Genomic DNA, 14,790 nt, shown 5'->3' with positions numbered 1-14,790 from the left:
TGGGTAGAGGCCAGGGATGTGGCTAAGCAGCCCATGGCACACAGAATAGCACCCCCCAACAGAATGATCCAGCCTCAAACATCAATTGTGTGGAGGTTGAGAGTTATCAGCTCAGATTTAGTTTAACTTTCATCACGTAAAAGACTTATTTTTTCGGTTGTGTGGGCAAAGTGCTTCATGGGTTGCTACTAGATGAGGAGAAGGAAATGATTAGCATGCACAAAAAATTCCGCCCAGCTGCCAATATGGCATCGTTCGGTGACTAAGATCCCAAAACTCTCAGTAAAGGTCAACCTTCCAGGAAGTTCTGAGAAATGCAGCTTTTCATGCTAATTTCCTGGGCTGACTCCGTGACTAATCAGCCCGTCTCACACCCAGGGAGAAATCCTGCAGCACAGACAGCCTCCTCCTCTGCCCCCATCAATCTCTGTAGAAGGAAGACATTCAGCAAATCATGCTGCTCAGCATCTAAGCTCATTCTCCAAAGAAGGGTCGCCCACCCATCCTTCTATTGCTCCCGCCCTCCTTCTCTCCATCCAACAAGTACCAAGTGTCCACCATGCATCCGTCAGAAGACATTCAGCAAATCATGCTGCTCAGCATCTAAGCTCATTCTCCAAAGAAGCGTCGTCCACCCATCCTTCTATTGCACCCTCCTTTTTTCCCTCCATCCAACAAATACTAATGCCCACCATGCGTCCATCCGTGTTGCACTTGCTGGGATGCAAAGGTAAACAGGCCCAACAAGGGCACTGCCCTCATGGAGCTCACGAGGAAGGACCTGGACAACTGGCCCATCCATGACACCAACCTTTTCCTTACAAGATCCTTGTAAGGATCTTGACATGCTTTACAAGATCATGTTCTTAGAACCCAAGACAGTTTTTAAAAATTGTGTTTTTATGGAACATTTGGCTCTTGCCCCTTATTTGTACTTGAAATTGCAGTTCAGAGAGGTTAAGCGACTTGATCAAGGTCACATGCAAGAGTCTCAAGAGACAGGATGAAAATCCAGGTTCCCTGACTCCAGGGTTTTCCAATTTCGCCATGGCCACCATCACCCCAGCAACACTCACAGCCCGTGCCCTGCCTGCCAACTCCATGCTGGGCACTCTACATGGATTCGCTCATGTAATCCTCACCGCCACCCTATTAGGTAGAGACTACTGTTACTCCCTTGGACACCTGGGGAAACCAAGGCACAGAGACATTCAGTAACTTGCCAAGGTGGGGCTTGAACTGTAATACAATCAATCCCCAAAATACTCCCCATTCTTGGTCCCTGGTTATTCGTTAGAACAGATAAAGAGGTCAGACATGACAACCGTCAGCAAACCCCTCCCCCCTCTAGGCCTCAGTTTCCCCATCTACATAAGAGGGTGGTCTAGGTGATTTGAGGGTCTACCTACCTCTGATCTCTGGGGACCTTTGGGGCCCTGGCACCTGCTCCCATTGGGTCCCAGTGTGCCACTGAAGCTGTTCCTCTTACCTGCTGGCACCTGTTGAGGCTATCGGATAAACCAAAGGCACCTCCCAAAGCCTGATATTATTTAGATATGAGGTATTATTATATTCCCATGGGGATGCCTCAATTCCCTAATTCCTGAGGGTAAAATCTGCCAACGTTTTGACTAACAGCAGTTGTTTTAGAGTGTACAGCTCTGCCACTTACTAGCTTAGGCAATTACTTCACTTCTATGGGCCTCGGTTTGCTCATCTGTAAAGTGGGAATGCCTACATTTAAAGGATGGCTGTGAGGATGAAATGAAACAGTGATTGACAAGAGCCAGGTAACGTCACCAGCATTTAACAGGTGCTGAATAAGTGGTAGTCATTCTCAATGGAAATTTTAAGGGCGATGCTGGTTTAGATGTTGCCTATAATGAGAACGTGCCTGGGTGGGCATGAAGCACCAGGCAATGACATAAGACAGGCTGTTTTAAACCCACTCAATTCTTCTGCCAGAGCCAGCTCCAAGGTCACAAACAGCAGAGAAGAGTCAGTGGAGATGTCTTAGGTGCCCAAGATGGTTTGGGGTTCGCAGGGGTGGGGTGCAGAAAGAGGTGGTGGAATGCATATGACTCTCTCTGGGTGAGGAAAGAGGGAAAGTTAGATTCCAGGGCCAAGGCTGCTTCTCTTTCTACTTGATGAAGAAGCAATGAGAGAAAGGAAGGGCTGACCCAGGAGGCTGGAGAACTGCTTCTGACTCCCAGTCTACCTCTGCCGCTGTGTGTCCGCAAGGAAGCCCCTTCCCCTCTCTGGGCCTCAGTCTCTCCACCTGTGAAAATGAGAGGATCGCCCGGCATGGTGGCTCATGCCTGTAATCTCAACACTTTGGGAGGCCGAGGTGGGTGGATCACTTGTGGTCAGGAGTTCGAGACCAGCCTGGCCGACATGGTGAAACCCCATCTCTACTAAAAATACAAAAATTAGCCAGGCGTGATGGCACATGCCTGTAATCCCAGCTACTCAGGAGACTGAGACAAGAGAATCGCTTGAACCCGGGAGGCAGAGGTTGCAGTGAGCTAAGATCATGCCACCTGTACTCCAGCCTGGCGGACAAGAGCGAAACTTCATCTCAAAAAAAAAAAGAGGATCATCCAAGTTGACCTTGATGTGTGAGATATTCAGGTCTGCAAGATGGGGGCAACGGCCTTAACCACCTCACTGGAGGACGAGAGATGAAATGCCAACGCAAGCCCTTAGCGCCATGCCTGCCGCGCAGCTAGGACTTGGCACATGGCGGCTTTGCCATTACACTGATTCCAATATTAGATTCTATCTGCTGAGCTGCTGCCCTGATCTCCAGCAGCCCGAGTCTCAGACCACCATGCAACTCAGCCTTTCTCTCCAAGGGAGTCCAGGAGGATCAGATACTATTATTCTTCCCTCACTTCTGTTAAAAAAATAAAGTGACACAATCACGCTGTAATGAAATATATGACAACTCCTGAGACTGCCTGGCCCTGGAAATGTAAGCTACAGGGGGTGCAGACAGAAAATGCCCCACACTCAGAGTCCAGTGACCGAAGCAATGTTCTCAGGCCAACCCTGCCACTCCCTTGGGGGCCGCCTGGCTGTCTCTGCTACATGAAGTATTACCGAAGGCCTCGCCTGCCTCAAAGCAGAGGCTGGCCTGGTCACCCGTGGAGAGCCCTTTCAGATCCACGATATGGAATTAAAATGCTTTGGATACACTAGGCCCAAACACACTCTTTGGAGCCTTAGAGCAGCGCTCCTCTAAGTAGAAAGCACTCAGGAATTGCCTGGATTCCACGCAGATCCCAATCAGCGGGTCTGGGCGGGGGCTGAGACTCTATTTCTCACAAACCTCCCAGCAGTGCCGATGCTGCTGGGTCCACATACCACACTGAGAGTAGCAAGGGCTTAGAGGCCTTTTTAAAAAAACAGTAAAGAAAGTTTATTATGCTAATAACAAGAATCCCCAAGGTAGGGCGACCTACATGTCCTGCCACCCCGGCAGGCACTGACTCCACTAAACACACGTGCATGGCCAAGCATGCATGAGAAAGCAGCTCATCCGCCCTGCTGTGTGGGCTTCAGCAAGCCTCAGCACCCTCCTCTTTTAGGGTTCCTGACTACCACCTGCCCTGAAAGGGTCACTGGAGACAAACGTCAGGATTCCTGAGACAGAGTCCCAGTCCCCTTGCAGCTGGCACCAGACCACCAGAATCTGAGGGCTGAGATGTCACTTCTGAGCCCTCTCCCTTCTATTCTCTGTACCTGGTCTGCAGCAGTTCTGCAGCATGAAGAATGGTACCGGGGGGAGCCCCTCACCCCTCCTCTCTCCGCTCTCCTTGCTGAAGCCGGCCATCTGCATACCTGCCCAGGTGAAATCCATCCCACTCTCCCTCCTCAGGCTTCCAACTGGCCCAAAGCCCGCCCACTGCACTGCTGCCCTGCTGACCTTCCCCTGCGGCTCCTTCCCACTATGAAATTCTGCTCTTCCTCCTCCTCCTTCCACTAGGAGGGTTCCAGTGGGGAGCCAGGCAAAAGTTTCCCTATTATAGGGTTTGGAGGATGCTGGCAATTTCTTCTATGTTGTGTTTCCTCCCTGCTTGCCATCAGAATAAACATCAGAGGTCACTGCATAAAAGCGTCTCCCCAGTTTAGAGAACAGAAGAAGCCACTTATGCAATAATAGGGAAGCCCTGGCAGAGAGGAGCTGGTGGGAAGAAGTTGGACGGGAGCTGTGGGGGTGGGGAGGGGCTCAGGAGGCAGCCCGCATAGTGGCTTAATGCAGGCATCCTGGAGTGGTAGACAGCAGTGGTCTCCAACCTTTTTGGCACTAGGGACCAGTTTTGGGGAAGACAGTTTTACCATGGACCAGTGTGGGGGCCGGGGGGATGGTTTCGGGATGATTCAAGTGCATTACATTTATCGTACACTTTATTTCTATTATTATTACACTGTGATATATAATGAGATAATTATACAACTCACCAAAGTGTAGAATCAGTGGGAGCCCTGAGCTTGTTTTCCTGCAACTAGAAGGTCCCATCTGGGGGTGATGGGAGACAGTGACAGATCATCAGGTATTAGACTTTCATAAGGAGCACGCAACCTAGATCCCTTGCATGTGCAGTTTACAATAGAGTTCACGCTCCTGCGAGAATCTAATGCCGCCGCTGATCTGAGAGGAAGTGGAGCTTAGGCAGCCATGCCAGCAATGGGGAGCGGCTGAAAATACAGATGAAGCTTCATTCACTTGCCCACTGCTCACTTTCTGCTTTTGTGACCCAGTTTCTAACAGTCCATGAACTGGTACCAGTCCGTGGCCTGGGGGGTTGGGGAATCCTGGTATAGAGGGCTGAAGAGTGCACCACACCCCAACCCAACCAACACAAAAAAGATACATCTGTGTCCCAGAACCTGTGTATGTGACCTTATTTGGAAAAAGAGTCTTTGCAGATATAATTAAGTTAAAAATCTCGAAATGAGATTACCCTACACAAGAGTTCTCATAAAAGACACACAGAGGAGAGGAAAGGGGGAAGTACGAGGCCACACGAAGAAGAAGGCAAAGACTGAAGTGAGGGAGCCACAAACCAGGCACACCTGGAGTCAACAGAAGCTAGAAGAGGCACAGTGGATTCTCCCCTGCAGCCTTCAGAGGGGGTGTGATCCGCTGATGCCTTGATTCCAGACTCCTGGCCAAGAGCACTGTGAGGGAAGAGATTCCTGTTGCTTTAAGCTGCCCAGTTTGTGGGAATTTGTTACAGCAGTCCTAAGAAGCCAACACAGGGAGTCCCGCACTGCCGTGTACTGAGCAACCTCGGGTAAATTGCCTAACCTCTTTGAACTGACTTCCTGATCCATAAGATGGGGCCATAAGATCTATTTCATTAATTCATTCAACAGATATTTACCAAGTGTGTGTGATGTGCCAGGTGCTGGGTCAAGCCCTGGAAGTGAACAAAACCAGACACAGACCCTGCCTAAATGGCACCGTGTGGTCTCGTGGGAAGCCAGTTACCAGTCAAAGAATCACATAACTAGGGGCACAGCTGTGACCATGGTTGATGTGGTGCTGGGAGTGTGCAAGTCAGGAGACCCAGAAGGCTTCCCCTGGGAGGTGATGACTGAGCGAAGGGATGAAGGAAAGGTCAAAAGTAAGTAGGCAAAGGGGGGCAAGAGATTTCCAGCCAGAGGAAGGGTGTGTGCAAAGATGCCGCTGTACACAAAGCACATGTGCCCAGGGGTGCATGCAAAGCCGCAAAGCATACGTGCCCTGGGGTGCGTGCAAAGCCGCACTTTGCACACATGCTCAGGGGTGCGTGCAAAGCCGCAAAGCACACGTGCTCAGGGAGCTGCCGGAGGCCGGCATGGCTGAAAGCCCCACTGCAGGGGGACTGAAAGCAGAGGTGAGGCTGGAGCAGGACAAGGGTCAGCCCACCAGGGCCTGAGAGCCACACCAGAGGGGCTGATTTTTTTCTCCTGAGTGCAGAGGGAGCCACTTCGAGGCAGTTAGTAGGGAGGTGGCGTGGTCATGTGGGCCTTTGAAAAGAACACTCTAGCTGCAGAGTCGGGAGAAAACTGCTGGCCAGAGTGGTGGCAGGAAGGCCAGTGAGAAGGCCCTGCTGTTATCCAGGAGGGGCGACAGTGGCTTAGACCAGGGGCCTGGGTGGAGAGGGGAAGGAACCAGATTCAAGAGTTACTTAGGAGGTAAAACCATAGGCCTATTGTGAGGAATAAGTGAAATAAACTCTGAGAAGCACCACGCAGTCCTGGCATGAATGAAGGGCTCACCAGCTCACCAATGACATCAGGTTCCTTTCCTTCCTGAAGTCAAAAGACCACGGGGAACCCGGCCCCAGGTGGTGGCACCTCTCACTGGCTTTGCTAGCCAAGGGTGCAGATGGGTACCCACCATTTACAGAGCTTAGAAAATCAACTTACCATCCTTGAGTGAGAAGCTCAGAAGGTCCTGAGGGAGAAGACAACAGGCATCAATGACAATGCTGATATACGATACAGCGCGCTCATTTGACAAATATTGACTCCTACCAAGTGGCAGAACAAGACAGACAAAAAGCCACTGCCCTAGATTCTAGACGTGAGCCAGATGATAAACAGGCGAGCGAAGAAAGAAATACATGAGGACTTCAGGTAGTGAGATAAGGAGGGGAAGGGGCTATTTTAAATCCACGTACTTTCCCTACCAACAGTCTGTGTCACAAGCTTCTATCTGCTTTAACTGCAGGCATAGCTGGTGAGTGACATGCTCAAGGGCACACAGTGAAGCTTCTGCTTCTGAAAAGAGGTGCCACAGCTTAGAAGAATGCAGGCTCTGGAGTCAGACTACCAAGGTTCAAATCCTGGCTCTACCACTTATCAGCTGTGTGACCTTGGGCAAGTTACTTAACCTCTCCGTGTCTCAGTTTTCTCAACTATGAAATGGGGATGGCCCTACCACTTACCTCATAAAGTCACTTCGAGAATTAGATGAGTTAGTTTTTGAAAAGGTACCAGCACATAATCAGCATTAAGTCAAGAGTAAATATTCAATAATGATAATTCAACATCAGCTATGATCATGATACGATATTATGATGACATATTTTATCTTCCAACTGCTCCACCCCACTAGAAGTGATTTTTTAGGCTAACATTGAAAGAAAATGATTTGTTCTACTGTCCCCAGCAGCCACCACCAGGTGTTGGGTGTACCTGAGTGATCACCGTCGGGTCGTCCTTCAAGATGGGGTCCTTCAGTAAAATTTGAACAAACACATCTGCTCCTTCACCTCCCAGGCCGCTCGCAAAAGCAGTCATGGTTGGCAAGACGGCTTCGGACAACTCCAGCCACTTCACCAGGCCTGCCATGAACTCTGTGCAGAAGGAGCTGAAAGGCAGACATGGCTTAGTTCTCCAGGATCCTCAGAGCTCAGCCTCCACTGGGCAGTGTAGATTAGTTGTGGTCACGGATGTGAACGGCTGGCACGTGCACGACTTACTGACTGTGATCCCTCAAATACAGAGGCAGTCAAAGACCTCATCTTGGGTGATGTGAATTTTGTTTTTTGTTTTTGTTTTGAGATGGAGTTTCGCTCTTGTTGCCCAGGCTGGAGTTCAGTCGTGCAATCTTGGCTCACCCCAACCTCTGCCTCCCGGGTTCAAGTGATTCTCCTGCCTCAGCCTCCTGAGTAGCTGGGACTATAGGTGCCCACGACCACGCCCGGCTATTTTTTGTATTTTTAGTAGAGACAGGATTTCACCATGTTGGCCAGGCTGGTCTTGAACTCCTGACCTCAGGTGATCCACCCGCCCCGGCCTCCCAAAGTGCTGGGATTACAAGCGTGAGACACCGTGCCCAACCTGGGTGATGTGGATTTTGGTTTCTTCTCTCACCAAAATGTTTATCAAAGAGGCTGATAAGCCACAGCAATGATAGCAATGGATGGTGACTGGTTGCATGCCTTGGGCCTGGGCTGTGCCAGGGGCTGACGAATAAAGGTGAAAAACCTGGTATCTGAGGAAGCTCACAGCAGGGTGGATGCTCAAGTAACCAAGTGACTCTAGAGCCGTGTGGTACCCTAGGACAGAGGTGGAGATCAGTTCAGTGCAGCCCACAGAAGGAGCCCCGGATCCACCTGCAGAAGTGACGGCAGCCACCAGAAAAGGCTTCCCAGAGAAGGCCATCTGCTCTCCTGGATGCTGCCAAGGACGTGCTTTCTGGAAAACGCTGGCTGCTGCAAAAGTGGAAGAAGTGAAGGGAAGAGTGCCCTCCATGTGCACTGCCACCACCAGTCTCTGTCCATAGTGGGCATCTGAGTGCAGTCCTACAGGAGTCCCCAGGGGAGGATGGGATGGGGCCGCTCTAGGGGAGAAGGAAGCCTTTGAGCTGAGACACAGAGGTGGGGAGCCCAGAGCATTTGGGGGGATGATGGCAGAGTCCACACCAGACTTCTGACACAGCCACCTCTGTGGAGCAGGTGTGAGCCGGGTGGCAGGTGGGCCAGGAGAGTCACTTAGAAGGTGATTATACCACTCCCAGGAAAGGGCTGACACCCAGAAGCCAGGTCTGTCTCCAAAATCAGAGTCCCAGCCTGCCTCAAACCACATTGCCTTGGGACTCCAATACTGGGTTCTGCCCTGTAGGGCAGAGGCTGCACTCAGGCCTCTCAGAAACAAGCAGAGCTCCCGGGTGGTAGAGGCAATGTCAGGAGCCCCCTGCCCTTGCACCACATGGCCCAGCTATCACATTCCTTAGAGTGGGACCGAGACCTTGATGGGAGTTGTGAGGAACTTGGGTTTAAATCCTAGCCTCGGCCGGGCGCAGTGGCTCACGCCTGTAATCCCAACGCTTTGAGAAGTGGGGCCGGGTGGATCACCTGAAGTCAGGAGTTCGAGACCAGCCTGGCCAACATGGTGAAATCCCGTCTCTACTAAAAGTACAAAAATTAGCCGGGCGTGGTGGCATGTACCTGTAATCCCATATATTCAGGAGGCTGAGGCACAAGAGTCGCTTGAACCCAGGGGTGGCGGTTGCAGTGAACTGACATCACACCACTGCACTCCAGCCTGGGTGACAGAGTGAGACTCTGTCTCAAAAATAAATAAAAATAAAAAAATAAACTAAATCCCGGCCTCACCACTGTTACGGTCGGGTTCCTGGGAAGGTGCCCTGAAATGAGATGATTAGGGCTCCCCTTGGGATCAACACCTTGGGGAGGGAAGGGAGGAAGCAGGGCTGGGCAGAGGAGGCAGCTGAGCTATGATACAGTCTCAAGGGAGGTCTCAGCAGCCCCTGCAGGGAGTTCTAAAGATGGGATAACACTTCGGAACTGTCTCCAGCGGGGTGAGAGGGCCAGGCCTTTACAGCTGTGCATCAGCCAGTTACCGGATGCAGGTGCCCAGGGAGGGGACAGAACCTCAGGCAATGTGGCTCCCTTCAGCTGAGGCAGGCCCAAAAAGGTACAGACAGCTCAGGGCTGTGCTGGCAGCCTTGCCAGCAGCTGAGGGTGAAGGGCCTTCATTCTTGAAGAGGAATCTTAGCAGAGAGCATCTTGGGAAAGTGTAATGGCCTCTCTGTGCCTCAGTGTCCTTATCTGCAAAATGGGTTCAAGAGACCAACTTCATAAGGTTGGTTGAGGATGAAGTGAGATGATAAATATAAAGGGCCGAAAGTGAGCCTGGCATGTAGTAGAGGCTCAACTACATGAGACTAAAAACGACGTTAGCTAGTATCGTTATTTTGATTTACAAGGTGGCAGAGGGAGGCAGTGGAGGATGGGGTTAAGAGTCGGACTCTGAAGTCCAACCACCTGGGGGAGTCCTGGTTCCCCTGGAAATTGGCTTTGTGTCCTCACTTTACCTCTCAGCTTCATTTCCCTCTGAGATAACATGTGGATAATAACAGGACCTGCCTCACAGGTGAGTTGGGCAGATTAAATGGATGGTAACACTGTCTGGCACCAGTGAACCCTGGATAAACGTTAGCTACTGCTACCGCAGTGATTATAATTTGCCCCACTGCAATTTACTGGGATTACCTTGGGGTGGTAATGAGGTATGTATTTGGGGAGGGGATGGCTAAGTAAACCGAACGTTACTTAGAAGCAAATTTATATACAGAAAGGGCTCAGGGCCAAGGGCTACAGCATGGCCTGGCCCTGCTGTCCACGAAGAAAGTTTTGGATATGGAGAAGCAACTCTTAACGAGAGTGCAGGGGCAAAGAGCACAGACTGGTTCAAATCCCAGCTCTGCCTGAGCTGTGTGATCTTGGACAAGTGACTTCACCTCTCTGGGCCTTAGTTTCCTTATCTGTAAAACAGTGGAGATGATGAAAGGTATTTCATAGGGTTGTTGAAAGGATTAACTAAGTAAGTATTTGTCATGTGCTTAGAACAATACCTGGCACCTACAAAGCACTAGAGAGTAATGTGTTTCTTTCCATGGACAAATGAATTTAAAAAATATATATGCAAAGTGCCAGCACAGCAATTTACCAAATAACAAATAGCACTTTAGATTGGCAGGGCCTTGATAATTGCTACTAATGTGTTTGTTGGTCTGGTGGAAATACAGGAAAATCAACAGCAACAATGACAGCAGATAACAATTGTAGAGCAACTGTCCGTCAGTCCCTGTGCTGAGAGCTTCGTACACCGTGAGTTACTTAATTCTCACCATGACCCCATGAGAAAGGGAGGTACTAGTTAAGGGAGGTACTAGTTTACCCTACTCTAGAGATAAGGAATCCTAGATCCAGAGAGGTTAAGTGACAGCTCCAGATTCACGCCTACATCTCTGGGACCCCAGAGGCTATGCATACCAGCTGCAGAGGTTACCCCACTCCAGTGGTTATGTCCCTGAGCACCCACCATGCATGGGCCACTCACTGAGCAAGGGCATCAAACATCCCCTTTCATCCTACCCCATCTTACACAGGGCGCACCTGGCCTGCTGGGTTTGGTTTGTTTGTTTGTTTGTTTTTGAGACAGAGTTTCACTCTTGTTGCCCAGGCTGGAGTGTAATGGCACGATCTTGGCTCACTGCATCCTCTGCCTCCCAGGTTCAAGCGATTCTCCTGCCTCAGCCTCCCAAGTAGCTGGGATTACAGATGTGCACCACCACACCCATCTAATTTTGTAATTTTAGTAGAGACAAGGTTTCGCCATGAGGTTTCATCATGTTGGCCAGGCTGGTCTTGAACTCCTGACCTCAGGTGATCTACCCGCCTCGGCCTCCCAAAGTGCTGGGACTACAGGCATGAGGCACCGCGCCTGGCCAGGACTGCTGGTTAAATGTCTTCTCAAAGTTCTTACAGCAGGGACAGGACAAAGCCTTCCCTGGAATCCAGGCTTCCTGATTCCTAGTCCAAAGCTCCTCCCACTCACCAGGGCTTAGAAAACTACAGCTAACCAGCCATATCTTGCCTGCAGCCCTTATTTGTGAGTAAAGTTTTATTGAAACACAGCCACATGCATTATTTCACCTACTGTCTGTGGCTGCTTTTGTGCTATCACGGGAAAGGTATGAGTAACTGTGACAGAGACTGCCAGGCCTGCATGCCTAAAATAACTGGCCCTTGGCAGAAGACGTCTGTCCATCCCTGCTCTACCCCATTAATTTCTCCATGTTTGATCAATGGAATTAATTAAAGGGAACAGCATCTGTAATGTTCACAGCATGGAGAAGAAATAAATGTTTTAGACGGTTGCTTTTATATCCTGTGGGGACAAGAACTGCCACACAGTGTTTTCTAAAGATTACTAAAACCAAGAGCATATCTGGGCTTTAAAAATATTGAGGTATTTATTTATTTATTTATTGGTTTTATTTTTTGAGATGGAGTATCGCTCTGTCGCCCAGGCTGTGGCATGATCTTGACTCACTGCCACCCCCACCTCCCGGATTCAAGCGATTCTTCTACCTCAGCCACCCAAGTAGCTAGGATTACAGGCATATACCACCACATCCGGCTAATCTTTGTATTTTTAGTAGAGACAGGGTTTCACCATGTTGGCCAGGCTGGTCTCAAACTCCTAACCTCAAGTGATCTGCCCGCCTCAGCATCCCAGAGTGCTGGGATTACAGGCATGAACCACCACACTCGGCCAATATTGAGGTTTTTAAAAAACATGTTTTGTGCATCAGAAAACAGAGCAACCATGTGGAAACAACCGGCATACTGAACGGGAAACATTCGAGAAGGAAACACTCCACGGCAAATGCTTATGGCCAGGCAACAGCCACCTGTGTTTATAACAACGCTTGGATATTGTGGAGTGGGGGTGGGAGACACAGGACAGTAACTCGCTGCCTTATGTGCCCTCCTAAGTAGCGCCTAGCATGGGCCTGGCACACAGTCCAGATTCATAAACATTTGTTCATGGAAACAAAGTACACAAAGCTCTTCCTTGGCTAGGTACTGGTTTATCAGGTAGGAGTTTCATTATTAACAACAAGACCAACCAACATTTGCTTGGTAGTAGTTTGCTGTCAGGTTCTGCAAGGGCCATCAACACATACCCTCCTTACAATCACCCTCTTGGATGGTGTTGCCAACAGCTTCTCTGAAACAGTAATTCCCCAGCCCCTTCTTCCTGGCTGGCAGAACTCATCTCCCATGATGGAGGTTGAAAACAGCAAAAGCCAGCCGGCCGCAGTGGCTCACGCCTGTAATCCCAGCACTTTGGAGGCCAAGGTGGGCAGATCACTTGAGGTCAGGAGTTCGAGTCTAGCCTGGCCAACACGGTGAAACCCCGTCTGTACTAAAAATACAAAAATTAGCCAGGCATGGTGGCGTGCGCCTGTAATCCCAGCTATTCAAGAAGCTGAGGCAAGAGAATTGCTTGAATCCAGGAGGCAGAGGTTGCAGTGAGCCAAGATCACACCACTGCACTCCAGCCTGGGCCACAGAACGAGACACTGTCTCAAAAAAAAGAAAAGAAAAGAAAACAGCAAAAGCCTCTATTTGTTCCCAGGCTTCCCTGTACCTGTACCTGCAGGTTGGGCACGTGACAGGATCTAGCCAATGACACCAAAGGAAGGCTTCTCGGCTTCTCGGGGTATTTTGGGAAAGATGTCCTCCCTGACGGGAGACTTGGGGAGAATCCCTGCCCTCTTCCTTCCTGCCTTGGGCCTTGTCCTGTGAGGGTGTGATGTATGGAGCTGCAGCAGCTATTTTGTGATCAGGAGGGGAAGGCCAACAGAACTGTTCAGAAGCCAACCCAAAGGCCCTTTTTTTTTTTTTTTTTTTTTGAGACAGAGTCTCACCCTGTCACCCAGGCAGGAGTGCAGTGGCACGATCACAGCTCACTGCAACCTCTGCTTCCCAGGTTCAAGTGATTCTTGTGCCTCATCCTACCTAGTAGCTGGGATTGTCAGTGTGTACCACTCACGTCTGGCTAATTTTTATATTTTTAATAGATTCGGGGTTCTGCCATGTTGGCCAGGCTGGTCTTGAACTCTTGGCCTCATGTGATCTACATGCCTCGGCCTCCCAAAGTGTTGGGATTACAGCGTGAGCCACTGCGCCCAGCTCCAAAAACCTCTTGAGGCACTGAATCAACCCTGGAACCTTGCGATTTCTTGTTAAGTAAAAAAAACAAATCTCCTGTTGTTTAAATCTCTCTTAGTACTGTGTTCTATTACTTGTAGCCTGACTGCTGGGCATAGTGGCTTGAACCTGTAATCTCAGCTACTTGGGAGGCTGAGATGGGAGGATTGCTTGAGGCCAGCCCAGGCAGCATTGTGAGACTCTGTCTCTAGAAGAATAAAAAGTTAGCCAGGCATGGTGGCATGCATCTGTAGTCCCAGCCACTCAGAAGGCTGGGGTGGGGGAAGACCACTTGGGCCCAGGAGTTTGAGGTTACAGTGAGCTATGTCTGTACCACTGTACTCCAGCCTGGGTGACTGAGACCCCATCTCTAAAAAACAAAAATTAAACAACCAAAAAACCACAGAAATATCCTAAGTGGTAGGAGTAAGTGTGGTATTATCTTCATTTTCTGGATGAAGAAACAACTAGGGCAAAGAAAGTAACTCAGAGATTCAGCAAGCAACCACTACCATTTATTGAGTGCCTACTATGTGCTAGGCACTGTGTTGTGTGCTTTGTCTACATCATCTCATTATTTTTATTTATTTATTTATTTATTTATTTATTTATTTTTGAGACAGAGTCTTGCTCTGTTGCCCAGGCTGGAGTGCAGTGGCACGATCTTGGCTCATTGCAACTTCTGCCTCCTGGGTTCAAGCGATTCTCCTGCCTCAGCCTCCTGAGTAGCTGGGACCACAGGTGTGTACCACCATGCCTGGCTAATTGTTGTATTTTTTGTAGAGATGGGGTTTCACCATGTTGACCAGGCTGGTCTCAAACTCCTGAGCACAGGAGATCCACCTGCCAAAAGTGGTAGGATTACAGGCGTGAGCCACTGCACCCGGCTACATCATCTCATTTAATTCCTGCAATCACCCTGCAGCATGGGTATCATTAGCCCCATTCTACGGAAAAATAAACTCAGGCTTAGGGAAGTTAAATAAACTGCTCAAGGTCACATGAGACTGGAAAGTGGCAGAGTTAGGATTTGAACCCAGATCTGAGTCCAGAGCCTATGGACCATCTCCTTGTTGACAAAGCCAGCATTAACCTACCTCTTCTTTTCACGAACCTTTACCAGGTATCTTTGCTATACTGAGCTGTGTGCAAGGCACTGGGAACTCTGAGATGAACAAGGTAGCCCCTGCCCTCCAGAGCTCAGACTGGAGGGGTAGCAGGTATGGAGAGTTCCTGCACAGTGTGGTGGTTGCAGAGATGG

The 14,790-nt window shown here is 49.8% G+C and overlaps 1 protein-coding gene across 12 annotated transcripts in view; it reads right to left on the bottom strand.

Moving 5' to 3' along the window:
- The window catches only part of TMCO4 (transmembrane and coiled-coil domains 4), a 120,446-nt gene that overhangs the window by 83,080 nt on the left and 22,576 nt on the right, over nt 1-14,790 (bottom strand). For all 12 annotated transcript variants that reach the window (XM_003814418.7, XM_063594446.1, XM_063594451.1 and 9 more), the window contains 2 exons: nt 7,192-7,366; nt 6,421-6,448 (listed from right to left, as the gene is read on the bottom strand). In XM_003814418.7, the coding sequence (XP_003814466.2) occupies nt 6,421-6,448; nt 7,192-7,366 (203 nt within the window). The remainder of the gene's footprint in view (nt 1-6,420; nt 6,449-7,191; nt 7,367-14,790) is intronic.

Source organism: Pan paniscus, chromosome 1, assembly GCF_029289425.2.
Source record: "Pan paniscus chromosome 1, NHGRI_mPanPan1-v2.0_pri, whole genome shotgun sequence".
Classification (NCBI taxonomy): domain Eukaryota; kingdom Metazoa; phylum Chordata; class Mammalia; order Primates; family Hominidae; genus Pan; species Pan paniscus.
This window is presented reverse-complemented; position numbering and strand designations above follow the sequence as displayed.